The sequence below is a fragment of the Bemisia tabaci genome, chromosome 3 (genome assembly GCF_918797505.1).
Source record: "Bemisia tabaci chromosome 3, PGI_BMITA_v3".
Taxonomy (NCBI): domain Eukaryota; kingdom Metazoa; phylum Arthropoda; class Insecta; order Hemiptera; family Aleyrodidae; genus Bemisia; species Bemisia tabaci.
In genome coordinates, this window is record NC_092795.1 from 30,105,525 (window position 1) to 30,120,138 (window position 14,614).

The 14,614-nt window shown below is 40.2% G+C and overlaps 1 protein-coding gene across 1 annotated transcript in view; it reads left to right on the forward strand.

Annotated features, from left to right (window-relative positions):
* The window catches only part of Gycalpha99B (guanylate cyclase 1 soluble subunit alpha 2), a 308,541-nt gene that overhangs the window by 263,161 nt on the left and 30,766 nt on the right, over positions 1-14,614 (forward strand). Inside the window, exon 10 of the mRNA XM_019040394.2 lies at positions 8,091-8,229. Coding sequence (XP_018895939.2) covers positions 8,091-8,229 — 139 coding nt within the window. The remainder of the gene's footprint in view (positions 1-8,090; positions 8,230-14,614) is intronic.

Sequence of the window (14,614 nt, forward strand, 5' to 3'; positions counted from 1 at the left end):
GTTTGGGATTTACAGAAAGTTGATTTAAAAACCACGTTTACGTCTTGATTTTGAGATCGCTTCGCTCTTCAAATTTGCACGATATACTAAACACATTTTGGTAGTTGGTCAAAATTAAAGTGTATTTTAACAAGGTAACAAACAATAATTGATGCAAAATAGAATACACGAAATGTACATTAGGCGCAATCCAGGATCGCATAACTCGAGCTAGAAGTCAACGGTTGAGGACTGCGCAAACTTTTGTCAAGCAAGGCCGCTTCAAAGGTCATAAATTATGGATGGCGTTTCAATATGCATGCGGCGTTCTCATGGAGAGGCGGGCAAGTTCTCTGGGTCTCCTTTTTAAGCCACCTCAACTAATTATTATCGTCAATGAGTTTCCCCTCCATGAAACTTTGGCCTGTGCGAAACAAAGAAGCTCCAGAGCACGATTTAGTTTCATGAAAACCTGTAAGTAAAAAAGACAGTGTTTTACAAGAGGTGCTTGAGTAAATTTTTTCATGTCCATTTCTTTTGCAATAAACAAAGTAATATCAGTAAGTAAAAAATACAGGTGCCAAAAGGACTTTTTTGACATAAAATTTCCTCGATGCTTCTTAGGTGCATACTATTGATCAAGTTTTGTTTCACAATGAAAATTAGAGAAAGAGCGCGAGAAATACTCAATAAAAAAGCCAATTTGTACACTACTGTAACTGTTAATATTATCATCATAAGATTGATAAATGGACTGCATTTTGCAATTTGGAGCTATAAATTCTGGCTCATCTGAAAAAACACTTATGTGCATGGGGAAACTAATGGCACATACGTTGTTTTTAAACCGGGTCGGAATTTATTGTTCCAAATTGCTAAATATAGTCCAAATATCGTAGTTAGTAAAGAGCTTGCTCTGATTAAGCCAATAAATGCGCAGCTAATATTAGCCTTTCACATATTTTGTCAGATAAATGCTAATTTATCTTAATGTCCCAGTCTGGCGATGAAATTAATCTTCTAAAACTAAAACCCTAGAAAGCCACCCTAGATCCCTCCATTTTGTCTACTTCCAATTTCTTTTAAAGGCAAAGACGAAAGACGAATACGTATTGAAAAATATCTCATAATTGTTTCCCATGAACTCAGGCCAATCCTCTGATACAAGCACACATTCGGCAGTGTTCGTCAAACAAAAGGGGGGGGGGCTCTTTGTTTATGTTTTATTTGTATAATAAAAATATTTGTCATTAAATACAAAGGTAAAACTCTCCCGCAATCCATAATTCGACCAACGGATGGATCAAAGCCTCTGACACGAAGAGACGGCCGATTCAATTCACAGGGAATGCCACTGCTGGGCGAATTACCATATTAATAGAATTATCCCAACTAAAAACGGAGAAAAAAAGCACAGAGTTAACTTCTGCGTTGTTTATTTCAGCCGATGTGTGGTTCGTACGCTGTCCTTTCCTCCGCTGGGCTAATTTAAACGCGGTTTTCAATTCTAAACGACCCACAGAAAGACAGCTTATCATTGTTGCCATGTTGACGAAGAGAGATTTTTCCCTGTTGGTCGGTTTATCTGGATGATACATCCACGAGGAAAGTCACAAAAGTATCTCGACTACGAAGTGTCTAAATCTTCCCCGTTTTTTACCTCCTCTGCCATGCACGGTGAAAACTCCATCTAGCTCTGTCAGACCCTCTCCATCTCCTAAGGCGTAACATTACGCACGGAAGTGGGGTAGGTGATAGTATGCGTTTCACGCCAACTGGCCGACTGCACGGATTTGGCGCAATGCGAGAAGTATTCATGCAGTCTTGTAGGCGCTAATATGGGCTTTGCGCCGACCTGTTGTTTGGCGCAATGCGTGAAGCGCTTCTGAAGCATTCCTAAAGTCTTACAGGCGCTAATATACGTTTAACACCGCCGGTCGCACTGTGTTTGGCGCGATTATTTGAACTCGCGTTAGAATAATCACAGCATCGAATAATGGTGCTTAAAAGGCATTCATTACGACGCCGTATGAGCAATCCAACGTTGCTTCGTTTCTTTCGATCAAATAATTTTTCGGAGAAAAGTTAGGGAAGTTCTTTCTATCCACGACCATTATTCAATCTTTTCTCATTTATCGTCAGTAGGGAAGACTTGTCAACAAACTAACCTAAACTAGCGTTAACATAAAAATGCGTCTATTTTCCAACTGCTTCCTGTTTTGCCAACCTTTTATTTTAAATTAACTTCATTTTCATTCGCGCATTCCACTGGTAAAAGAAACCTCTTGGTTCAAGAGTGCAGTTTCTTGTCGCCGGATTTAAGAGTCTGACTCTTGTTTCAATGCAAAATCCGCTTGAAACAAGAGTTCAAGACTCTTAAATCCGGCGACAAGAAACTGCACTCTTAAGTCAATGCACCGCGGCATTGGTCCGAGAGGTTTTTTTTACCAGTGTCCTGTAGCAGATGTTGAGGTTTCTATTCGCGCAATCCTTGTGGTTTTTTCAGGCAATCCTCACATATTTTCTTAGACTTTTCGCGCAATCCTGGATTACCGACAAGGGGAAAGGCAGTGGCGTGGCGTGAATTGCGATGTATCGATTGTTATGCCATTTTAACCCATGGTAAAGAATCGATTTTTAAGGTGTTCGCTGCGAACACCCTGTCTATCGATCCTTTTTTATAGGTTTAAATGGCATAACAATCGATACATCGCAATTCACGCCACGCCACTGAAAGGGGGGGGGGGGTCAAAAATCGGGAAAAGTGCGTTACGTAATACTTGCACGGCTCCATACGATTGAACTTTTTTTCCAGTGTGTAGAATCAAAACCCTGCATGGCTCACGTGAGGGGATCACTCAAGTTATAAAGGGCTTTCACGCAATCAAACCCAAAAAGGTATTGTCCAGCTCGGCGGTTTGCTCGTCCCTTCGCATCGCGGTTGTCAATGGCCTCAATGAATCGAGCCCTGTCCGTAAACGCTCACGTCACGAGTTAAAATAAAAACAGCGAAAGCCCACTTCCGACGCTCAATGGCCGCCGTGAAAAATGAGTCCCAACGCCGATTGACAGACTGACGTCCGAACCACGTGGGCTTCGCGAGGTGCTTGCCAAGTTTGGCACTACGAAGCGTCTTAAACAACGATCGAGCGTTTTTCTCTTTTTTTCGAATAGACCTAATCGCCGAACCTCGTGATCTCCGGAGATCGTTATAAACGAGAGGAACTACGGCTTAAAAGTTCTTGAAGCTGAGGCTCTTTGTAGAAATCCCGGTCATCTTCCAGGCTCTTCGTGTGGGGAGAGTGTTTAATTTCGATTTGTTGAGAGACACTTTGACAAAGAGGTTCATTTACGATCCAATATAAGCTTTTGCAAAATTTATTCGACAGGAAAATAAATTGTAAGAGGATTTTTCTCACCAGGTACTCTCGCCTGATCGTTCTCTGTGGGTTTCAAGTAGTGTACTCACGTGGTTTAACTTTGACGTTTTTGAATTTTGCACATGAACACACACCCACATAAACAAAGCAATTCATCACGAATACCGAAGTTTCTTCAAAGTCAAATTAATATAACTCAGCTTAAGGATAATCTATCACTTTCATGTGGTTCCATTTTTTGCAACATTTGGTGGTCAAGAAGGGCAACATGTCAAAAATAAAGTTGGTAGGTATTCATTTATTCAAAAAAGGAGAGAAGACGTAGGTTGGGAGGGGTAATCGCATCCTCCAGATTCGGTGTAATGTGAATCTAGTCCGTTGCGGTCAATTTCAATGGATTTGATGAAATTTTGCGCTTTCTCCTACGTGTAGGAAATGCATCCTCTCCCAAAATTTAGCTCTCATGACGTCCCTGGTAGAAGTGAAATATGAGAGGAAATTTGGCAACATTTAATAGGGGATGATTCATTTTTACGATATGATCCGTATCTACGTCTAAACTAGAATTTCTTTTTTGCAGACGATTTTCTTAATTAATTCTAATCATCATGAATTAATCATAATTTTGAACTTTTTTCAGACGTTTTTTGTCCAGTTATTGGCTTTTAAAAGCCGGGATTTTCGAAAAAATAACCCCCATAAATTGAATGTTTATAATTGAAACTGCCCAAAATTTCAAAAATTGATGCAGACTGATAGAGATTCAGCCGCTCTGTTCGCCCACACTGGAAAAAAAACACACATTGGATCTAGAGTCCAGACTCTTGAAAACATTTACAAGAAAAAGGACTCTTGATTCAAGCAGATTTAAGCTTAAATCAAAAGGAAATCCGCTCAAATTAAGAGGCTTGGTTCTTGATTTAAACTTAAATCTGATTGAATCAAGAGTATTTTTTCTTGTCGATGTTTTCAAGAGTTTGGACTCTAGATCCAATGTGTTTTTTTTTTCCAGTGCATGTAATAACTAAGATATGAGCAGAATTTTGGCAATGGCTCATATGAGACGGTTCGTCTTCACCGGGCATGATTCGTATTCGCTTCCAAATTTGAATTTTCTTTGCGCAGGAAATCTCGCCGAGTCTGAATTCTACTCATTATGAACTAATGCGGAGTCCCTTTTGATCGCGACGAGGGTAAATCACTGTCAACCGGGATGTAGACGCGAGACGAGCGGACAAAACGTCGCCCCTCCGTCTGAAGGGCATAACTGCACTTTCGAGATGAGCTCTTACATTCGTCCAACTCAACGCGTTTCGGAACTCACGTCAAAATGAACTTACGTCTTTGCACGTGGGAGATGATGAAAAACGGCAAGTGCGATGGGAACGCGCGTCGACGAAAGGAGCCCCATTCAGGGCCCACGAGGGAAGGTCTTTAATCCCTCAAAAATAATTAGTGGCACAAGCTACTAATTGGGCGAGGCAGTTCCAAGAGAGCAGCGTGCGTTTTAGCTCCCAGCTCCCTGACCCTGTAAAAAGGCCCTTGCCCCCCCCCCTTTCATCCCTGGACTCTCCCGGGCTTAAAAGAATTAAAAATGGCTCAGCAGTAAATAACTTCATCATATTTCTCCTGCTACCTTGTATGCGCGCCAATGCTAATGCAACACACCTTTCCACGATGAGTCGGGTCTTAGGTGTGCACATTTTGATGAAGTACGAGCAGGTTTGATTCAATCGTAGAAAGAGTGTAATTAGACTAATGGTCGTTAAGCACAATTGTTTTAAATAATGAGTGAGTACACCTAAGGTGAATCCAATAAGCAAGGTTTAAAGCGATGTGTGCGGACACCACTTCGATTAATGACACATTAGAAGTTTTATACTGGATTTATTTTTAAAAAAAAAGTCGGAGCGATAGGACGTATATCAATGCCTTACGAGTGTACGATTACATTTTAAAGTCAGTCTAAAAATGAAGTCAAACTTCGGCCGAAAAAATATCATGGATCAGCAAGGCTTCGATGGAAGAAATATTTTCGGTGGTACGCTGGACTTGGGTTACCTAACTTTAAAATTTATTTATTGTACCCTTACGTTGTAAACCAACCTCTTGTCGATTCAATTTTCTCGAATTGACCCTAAGCAAAAACTTATATTTGGTCGTACCTCTGATTGTGAGTGGTGACGATGTAAATGTACGAACCCAATGTACTCTAAATTCAGCTTTAACGGGGAACATTCTTAAATTATTCAACTCTCAAAAATGAAAGGACGTCATTCTACCGTGCTGCTAAAAACTTATGAGCATTCGAACACTGATACCTATTTTGTTTTACTGATAAATCATTAACATTCCAAGAAAGTTGTGAATATTTTTCCCTGAAATTGTCAGATATTTTAGAACTAATTGCAAAATAAATTCTCTGACAAAGTGAAGAATAATATTCACGAACCCATAAAATTCGTATTTTATAATGGGATTTTTAGCGAAATTTGGCTACATGCTCGTAAGTAACGTCATTAGGCGAGACATAACGATTTCTAGTCGTCTCCTCCCTCCAAATCATTGAATTCCCTAATTCATTCCATATTTCGTCTGAGTCCGGTCCGAGTTATAGCTAGGTATCCACAGGGTCAAAATTTATCGTTTCTCTACCAGGTAACAACGTAAATGCAATGAATTTATGGATGAAGAAAGTAGGAAAAAAATGCGTGTCTCCGACTGTGCGACGTTGCAATTCACTGCCTCTGTTTTATTTTTTAAGAGAAAAACTGACCAACAATTGGATTGCATTTTGCAAAAAGGAACCACTAGCATTGCAATGATGCTAAGATTGTGCAACTTAATGTTTTGCAATAAAATTGCGGAAATCGTGAAAAACTATGAAATTTAGATGGTAATTGTTGTCTTAAATTTACAGTTTTTAGCGAGTAAAATAGAAACTATGAATTGATAATCAGGTTTCCCTCCAAGACAAAAGAAGTTGCACAATCTTAGCAACATTGCAATGCTAGTGGTTCCTTTTTGCAAAATGCAATCCAATCTGTCCTAAATTTTTCTGTGAATTTTCCTCATTCATCCTAAACAGTTTACAGAAAATTTGAAGGAGACATTTTGGGTTGTTTCCCTTTAAAAAAATGAATCATCATAGGATATTTTTAAAAGCTGCGTTGGACATCCGCATTCCCGACTTGAGCCATCTTTGTGTATTTATTGATAGTAAAGGCATCGAAAAGAGATTCCATGGAATGATGCAACCTCTGAATCAGTCCGCTCGGAGCCATTTAACGAGACCTTTCGGCAATGGCGACCGGGAGATGATCCAAGGCGACCGTGCGTTGATTGTAGGTCATCCTTGAGGAAAATATGAAATCCTGCGGAGAGGAATGTGTAGTAAATAAGGGAAGAGTGCTCCTCATTTTCCTTGATTAATTAAACTGACAAGAGAATGGCGGCAGCGGGCCACTGGAGCCGGAACAAGCTGATCCTTTACATAAATTACTTAACCCACTTTTATTAAGCAGCGGGTAGGGGGTGCGCGGGGCTGGATCCCCCTATTGTGCCCCTCTGAGGCCGTCTCGTAAATTATTCCCGATCAGAGATCAAGCTAATGGTGTGCGCCGAATGAGAGCCTCAAATCCGAATGGAATCGTGCGAGATGGAAACGGGAAATGTTTTCGAGGAGTGTTGCGCCGAAATTTTTGAGTCGCATCAAACAGTTCATGAAGTTATTTCTCAGACGAAGATTTTTACTCGAAAATTAAGTTTTACGAGAGAACTGTTGGGAATGTTCTCCCTAAAGATTACAAAAAAAATCAGCGAAAGTTTGGAAGAAATAAAGGCACTCTCCTGTAAAAAAAATAGCTTTCGTTATTCATTTGTTTTGCTTAAAAGCAAAACGTGATCTTTGATAGTGGTTCATACCCAAACACACCATCTTCTCTATTTCATTGACCTGCAGATAATGTTGATAAATGTTGTGTTTAGAATTGCCAGTTTTCGTCAACCGAAAGTTGCCGCGAGTTAGCGTTTTTTGCTTCTTGATTTGGTGACTGGAAACTGACCAGGTAGTCAGACGCGCGCAATTTGAAGAAGCGTGATCCAAACTGCGCAAATTGTTATGCCTTAAGGAGTTGATTTCAGACTTCTATAATGTTACCAACGTGATCTTTGTGCCCCTCAAAAATCTATTCACACGTCTAAATCTCTAGCGTACAGCAGACTCATTAGCGGGTGTTTTTGCGTATGCTTGATTATACAAGAACTCATCTTGCAATTGTGTGATTCTTCTCATTTTCTTTAAATCTTCAGCCTCTTTTCTTTAGCTTTGTTACATAAGTAGGCATCATAAAAAAATTACGTTCTCGACAATGTTGAGGATACATATTTCAGTCCGATAATTTTGACAGCTGTCATTCATATGGCTTTGCCAATACCAAAAGCACTTCTCCTTTTGGGCGCGAGGTTCGATCCCTCGCCAAGCAGAATTTTTTTTTTTTTTTTTTTTTTTTTTTTTTTTTTTTTTTTATGGTTCTCTTTTATGTTTTATTTGACTGGAAAAGTATGGACAACTAGATGACCTCCTTCTGCCACTGACAATGAGAAAAGCGCTTTCCAACGCAATTGCGTTGGAACGTCTTTTTTCCTCTTCGCTTGTTGTCATGGAATTCTCCGAACTTTTTTCATAATCGCATTTTCCTTAAAAGTCTGTTTTATGTCTTGTGTTCAAAGGATGGACTGAGGAGGCGGATGGACAAACTAAAAAGTTCGATAGAGGAAGCCAATTTAGCCGTTGACAAGGAACGAGAAACTAATGTTGCTCTACTGCATATGATTTTTCCTCCGGATATAGCAAAAAGATTATGGCTTGGTGAGTTGATGTCTTGTCCATTTTACCACTTGATATTTTATTCCTGTTTTTTTTTCCTTGTGAGAAAACTTGTTTATTGTTATGATCGTAAAAGCACTGAGAATTAGGTTTTGAATTGTGTATCACACGAAGGACATTGTATCGGTGTCGCTATCGGAGACCGTGCGTGGGCGTGGGGTGCTCGACACACATAAAGAAATAAAGAAGCAAGGATATTTTTTTTCCGTCGAAAGGAATTTTGGTGGAATAATCGGTATCAAATTTGCAATAGTGCTGTTATAGTGAGGTATAATTGAACTCATTAATGCAATTTTTGAGTTCTTGTTTTCTGTGATTTACAATTCTCCTCACTTATAAACAGGGTGGCATGAAACGTAAGAAAGAAACGAAAGATTGGAAATTTCATTGAAATATTTTATGAAATTTCACAAGGCGGTGAAATATTTCATATTTTTCAGGGGTTTGAGTATGCGCCCCGCATTCAGACACACAAAACTAGAGGAAAGTCACTATTTTAACATTTTGAGAAATATGAAAGGGAACCGGTATTTTTCAATATCTTTCAAAATTCTGAAATTTCTTGGAATATTTCACATGAAATTTCAAGATTTTCTTTAACATGAAATTTTGAGATCCTGCTCATAAAGAATAAGCTATCTGATTTTCGGGCCTTCCATTGCCAGAAAAAAGAGGTCAGGTCTTTACACAATGACGTTTTTTTCGTAACCTAAAGATCGTATGTTAAGACAGAACGTGTTTAACTTAATTTGTGTGCTGTCCAATAGTTGCATAAAAGTTTCCAATTTTTCAAAACGTCACTGCGCGTGAAAGAATTACAATATTTGCACTCGCATGAAGTTCTTGATTTTCCCAATTGCAATTTAACGGGTAGCTCTAAAGCAGAAGTTCCTTCACTTGCTCTCAACATTGCAAAAACCCAAAATCCAAAGGAAGAGCCAAATTCAAAACCGCTGTTCCCAAACTTTTGGCAAGAAGATGATCTACGTTGAATCCGAACACGAAGGAACAGAAACAGATCGGTGTAAGCTTTATTTTTCTTTCCGTGAAAATCATTCCATCCGATTTGCGAGGAAAGCGTTCGCGGCAAATGTAATAGTTCCTACCTCGGGTTGCCGGAACCGTCCTCGCAAAAAGTTCGCGATCAAGTAAACAAATTTGATTAAAGTTTCGAGGCGAAGTTTGCTTCGCATCATCGCAATGTTTGGCCATGGCGCGACACTGAAACCAGCACGAGTCTGTGCAATGTTGTCATGTTTCGCACCAAAGTCCGCAGTTTTTACACAAGATCAATCGAAGACATCTTGACGGTGCAATTCCGCAACCACGTAGCTCGGTTTGTGACGGCGCGGCGCGCAAAGCATGTTAGCGCCTACAAGTCTGCATGGATACTTCGCGCATTGCACCAAACATAGAGCTGTCGCTGCTCGCTGGTCTGCGTGAAACGTATATCGACGGTGTGAGTCGGCAATCACATAACTCGGTTTGCGACGTCTCAGACTTCCTGTCATACTTTATTTTTTAAACGGAAAACTACTCCACGGCAATTCTTTAAGACTGCCGTGATTTTTCTTCTTAGTGCTAAGAAACTTCTGCAAAAGCTTCAAGGAATGATGTCGATTTGTTCTCCTTTACAAAAATAAAATAGGAGCGGAGATTTCAAACACCATGAGATACGTGGTTGTGAACTTACGCCGTCGATATATATCGAGGATGCTCCAAGAGCGCGACTAAACTTGAAATAAAGAAATTACGTGTTCTAGTTGATAATGCTCCCTTAGGGCCACACTTTAAAGTTTAAGAACCTTAAATTTTTCATCTTGTGAGTCTTCTTAGGTTTTTATTTGATGTTATTTGGCGTGAGCACAGGATCGTCTCCCAACAGAGGACCTCTCGATGATTGAACTAGAATAACCTATATCTCGGTTTATGACAACAAGCTCCCATCTGGCTGCCATGTTTCACGCTATGTGCGTGATTTTGCTGATTTGCTACAATCACAAGTATCCATAACTTTTCTTCAAAATAAATACTATCGGGGAAAATTTTGCAATTTCCTAATGTCCATACGGTGTTTTTCCTTAGCACGTTTATCTTAATGTCCAAACGACCTTTGCGTTAAACCACAATCCGTTCATAGTAACACTACCTTGCCAGGACTTCAGCGGTGCTGTTTCAATAATTGCTTACTAGATGGCGGTAAGTTCGTTAGTCTGCCGTGGCCGCATGCCCGATCAGGCGTGGTTTTCGAGACCTCTCAGAGTTTTGAAGCAGAAAATCAGGAGGCTGCGCTGTGCCAATTATGGAACCAATCAAATCCGAAACGTGTTCTTAGTTGCCTTCCTTATGGGTCGTAACTACGGTTGCACCAAACAGCAAAGCCTCTAAACTGCCGTGTTAAGGAAGAACGCCGTATGAACATTCGAGAGTTGCCAAATTTCCTCGGATAAAACACGTATTTCTAAGGGAAGTTATTAATATTTTCCCTTTAAATTTTCAGAGTATTTAGATTGAATTGCATTCAAAATTTTTCGAAAATTCTGAGGAAAAATATTCATATATTTTTTTTTAAAAATTCGTATATTATCTAAAGAACTTTGGCAACGCCTGAAGGTTTATACGGCGTTTTTCTTTAGCACGGCAGTAGAGTAGAGGTTGGAAGAATGCACATAAAATCAGCCTAACTGAATTTCACGTCACCTGATTTATTTTCATGATTTATTCTTTTAACAGAGAACCAAATAACAAGACGCTTTGAAAGTTTCTATGAATTTAACCTAGATTGTGATTAATACACTCAAAAAATGTCAAGTTTCAGTGTTGTTTTCAGTTATCTGCATAAGAAATTATGTAACAAAGAAAATTAGAGACCTTTGATGTCGTTAGGCCATTGCCGATCAAATCCTTCCAACTGAAGGCGGATGAGCTTTTTTCCTCTGTCAGGAGATTTCAGATGCACACTAAAAACGCACGATGATCATCTGTCTTTTTGTTACCCCTGGGAACATTGCATTAACAAAGTCATTTTTTGTAATTTAAATAAATTTCAAAGCGTTGAAGCAAAATTGTTTCCCAAGTTTGCTACAGCACTGCCAAACTCTAACCGTATTTTTTCAAATCTGTGAGGTAGATATCGCTGTCTTGCTTCGAAACGGAGGAACTGAACCGAATTTTTATCGGACTTTGCCTCTGTTTTGCCGGGAGTGTTAAATCTCTAAAATATTTTGTCTCTGTACTCGTTCGATCTGACGACAAGGAGGGCAGTATGCAAATCGGGGCAGCAACAGAAAAAAAGCTTCGAGCCGCCATGTCGGTTGACGATTTCGCGCATTTCCATAAATTCCACGAAACCACGATTCCTCCTTTCGACCTTTCTCGACGAACAGCGCAAACGATTATTCTCGGAAGTGCCATGCGAGGCGGCGGAAATAACGGCGAAACAAGGATAGAGACGTTTTTTTCCGGTCCATCCCTTTTTGCGAGAACACGTTCGACAGCTCAGACTCCTTTCCTCCGATATTTCATCGTAAAATATTGCCTGACGGGCTGGAATCTCGGCTCCTGTTCCTCTTTTTTCCTTCAGTTTTGGCGCGGAAATGCCTCCGTAATAACAGTAGAAATATGACCAGGAATCCGGAAAGAGCCGCGGGCTAAATCTCAAATCCCGGAAGCAACTGAAAGTGCCGCTCACAACACCGAAACTGAATGTTTTGCGTGAGTTTTTTTCGCGGCGTGGAAAAAAGCTGGGAGGGAAAAGTTTGAATTTAGCTCGATCTGATTGTGAGTAGTTTATTTTTCGTGGTTTTTTCAGCTGTTTATCCAAATGACGTGTTCTGAAAGAAAATGGAGATGACCTTTTTTTTAGGTGTATAGGATTGATTCTTACATCCAAACTTTGCGGCACTTTATTTGAATTTTGAAGCTCCTCTTCGATGTAACGTTAAATTGCCAAGCAGCCAAATTTTGATCATGGAAAAATTCGTTCTATCCATTCATCAACTAATCAGCCAGTCAGTTTCCTTGCTCATTCTGCTAAGATAGAATCTGTTTAATATGTACTGCATTTTGTAACATGGTGAACCTACTTCTGGCTCATCCATGCACCTGTCTGAAACCAAATGGCATATACGTTGTTTTTCAAATGAGTATGTCCAAAAATTTTATTTCCTTACTGCAAAATGCAGTCGTCAAAGTTTGACATCACACCATGGCGGCCATATTTTTTGTTCCTAATAATTGTCTCAATGGGATCCAGTTTCCTTACCCTCTTTCTCTATAAAAGAACTGTTCTTTTTCCTCTGAACGACGACATTCGGTTCCTCGAACCGAACTTAAAGGCGTATCTCGATTTGTCGTTTCCCAAACGAAGAAACTTAACTTAATCGTAATGTTGACTCAAATTAATTTCATATTGAAGGGAATATGACTGTCAAATTTCTATCTAACATTTCGCAGATACTTGCAAAGAATCAGAGGAAAAATTCGTCTAGTCCGAAACGCCCGACGGTTCCGTGGTGAAAGTTTTCCGGGAAGAAATTTTGCAACGTTGAAATGTAGGTGAAGAGAAGACGACTCACAAAGCCGGTCTAAAACATAACTCCATTCCTCGTCATCTTGTCTTGTCTCATGGTATAACACCAAATTTCAACCAGCAGGCGTCAGGAGATAACTATTCGTGCTCCTATGCCTGCGAGATTGCCTATCTGGCCACTTGAAGGGGTTTGACCGACTCCGCTCAATTCAAGCGATTCCGTTTGCTGCATCGCTTAGTTTAAACGGACATTTTATTGATTTGAATAATGACTCTGCGGGCTGATTATTGACGTTGGTATACAAATCTACGACAAATAAGACAAGAGGATAATGAAGCGATCCTGTAGGTTGAAACAGGTGCACTGATAAAAATATTTGTGTTCTTGTGTTACTTTTCATTAACATTGGAGGTGAAATACAAACCAAACTTTTGTGTTGACATTTCTCTCTTTGTGGTTGTTACAGACTGAGGGTGAAAATAATGGATCAACCGTAGGGTCCCTATTCGCACAGTCGATCGAGTTAACTGGAGAGGTCGGGCAAAATTTGGAAACTTTAAAAGCTTAAAACTCCGTTTACACAAAATTTTGAGGTTTTAGAAGTGGTTCCATTGGTCTCCTTGTGATACCTATGAGAAGCACCCCTCAAAATATAAAATGTGACGAAATAAACATCAAAATTTTCAGTCTTCGTCAAAAATTTGATGTCCGACCTCTCTGATTGACTCGATCCACTGTGCGTCGGATGCCCTTAGTTAGCCGTTACGTACCATCTTCATCCATTTCAACTACGCACTTCCACCGACAGGATCGCTCTATTTTCCCTTCGTTTTGTTTTTCTATAGTTTTGTGTTTCGATTAAAAAAATCAGCTCGCTAACGTCAGAGAAAAGAGTTGAGGAAGTTGGATGGAATGTGGGAGCCTGGCCCGGAAGCAGGATCTCGTCATTCGTGGATAGAACGAGGAAACGCGAACGGACGAGAAGGAACTCGCGGAGGCGTCCATCGGATTTGCATAGGAAATGTGACACTCTCCGTTTCAAATTTTTCAAGCTGAGCGGATCCCGAGGATCCTGTGTTTGTTTTCCTCCCGGCCAGATATTCCTCCAGCCGCGCTCCCACCCGACCGTCGACGACAAGAACGCCAGATGCCGCGCTGTGCCGCAATTGGGAAAATCTGTTTTCCGGAAAACTCTGATCCCATCTGTATCGAGGCGTGAATGATCGATTCTCGATCTTTCCCCATTTGAAGCTATCGTAAAGAATTTCAGGGTGTCTACAAGTCCGGAATTTCCGGAAAGTCCGGAAATAGCACTGATTTTTTAAGGGCGGTCCGGAAGTACTGATGAAGTGCGGAAACTCCGCCCAAAGATCCGGATTTTTTTTCCGTTTTTTGTCATTTTTGTCGCAATTTGAGCGAGGAATTGAAATTTTTCGAATTTCGTCAATTATTGGAGGTACTGAAAAAGTACTGAATTTTTCTGTTGAAGAGGCACTGAATATCTTGGGAATGTACTGAGTAAGTTCTGATTTCTGGTCAGTCTGTTTTCGTAGACACCCTGTTATTTAGGTGTTCATTGCGAACACTATGAATATCGATATTTTTCCATAGGTTTACATGGTGGATCGATCGATATATCGCAAACCACGGCACGCCACCGGATCCCATACTGCCGCGATAGCGAGGAGAGCAGTAAGAGCAAAGATGAAGTTTTGAGAAAACGGGCTCAGAGGCGTCTGACCGGAAAATTTTATTGAAACGATCCTCCATTCTTTGTCAAATAGACTAACTAACAGGAACCCACGATGGAGACCTTGTATCTAGTCAATAGTTAG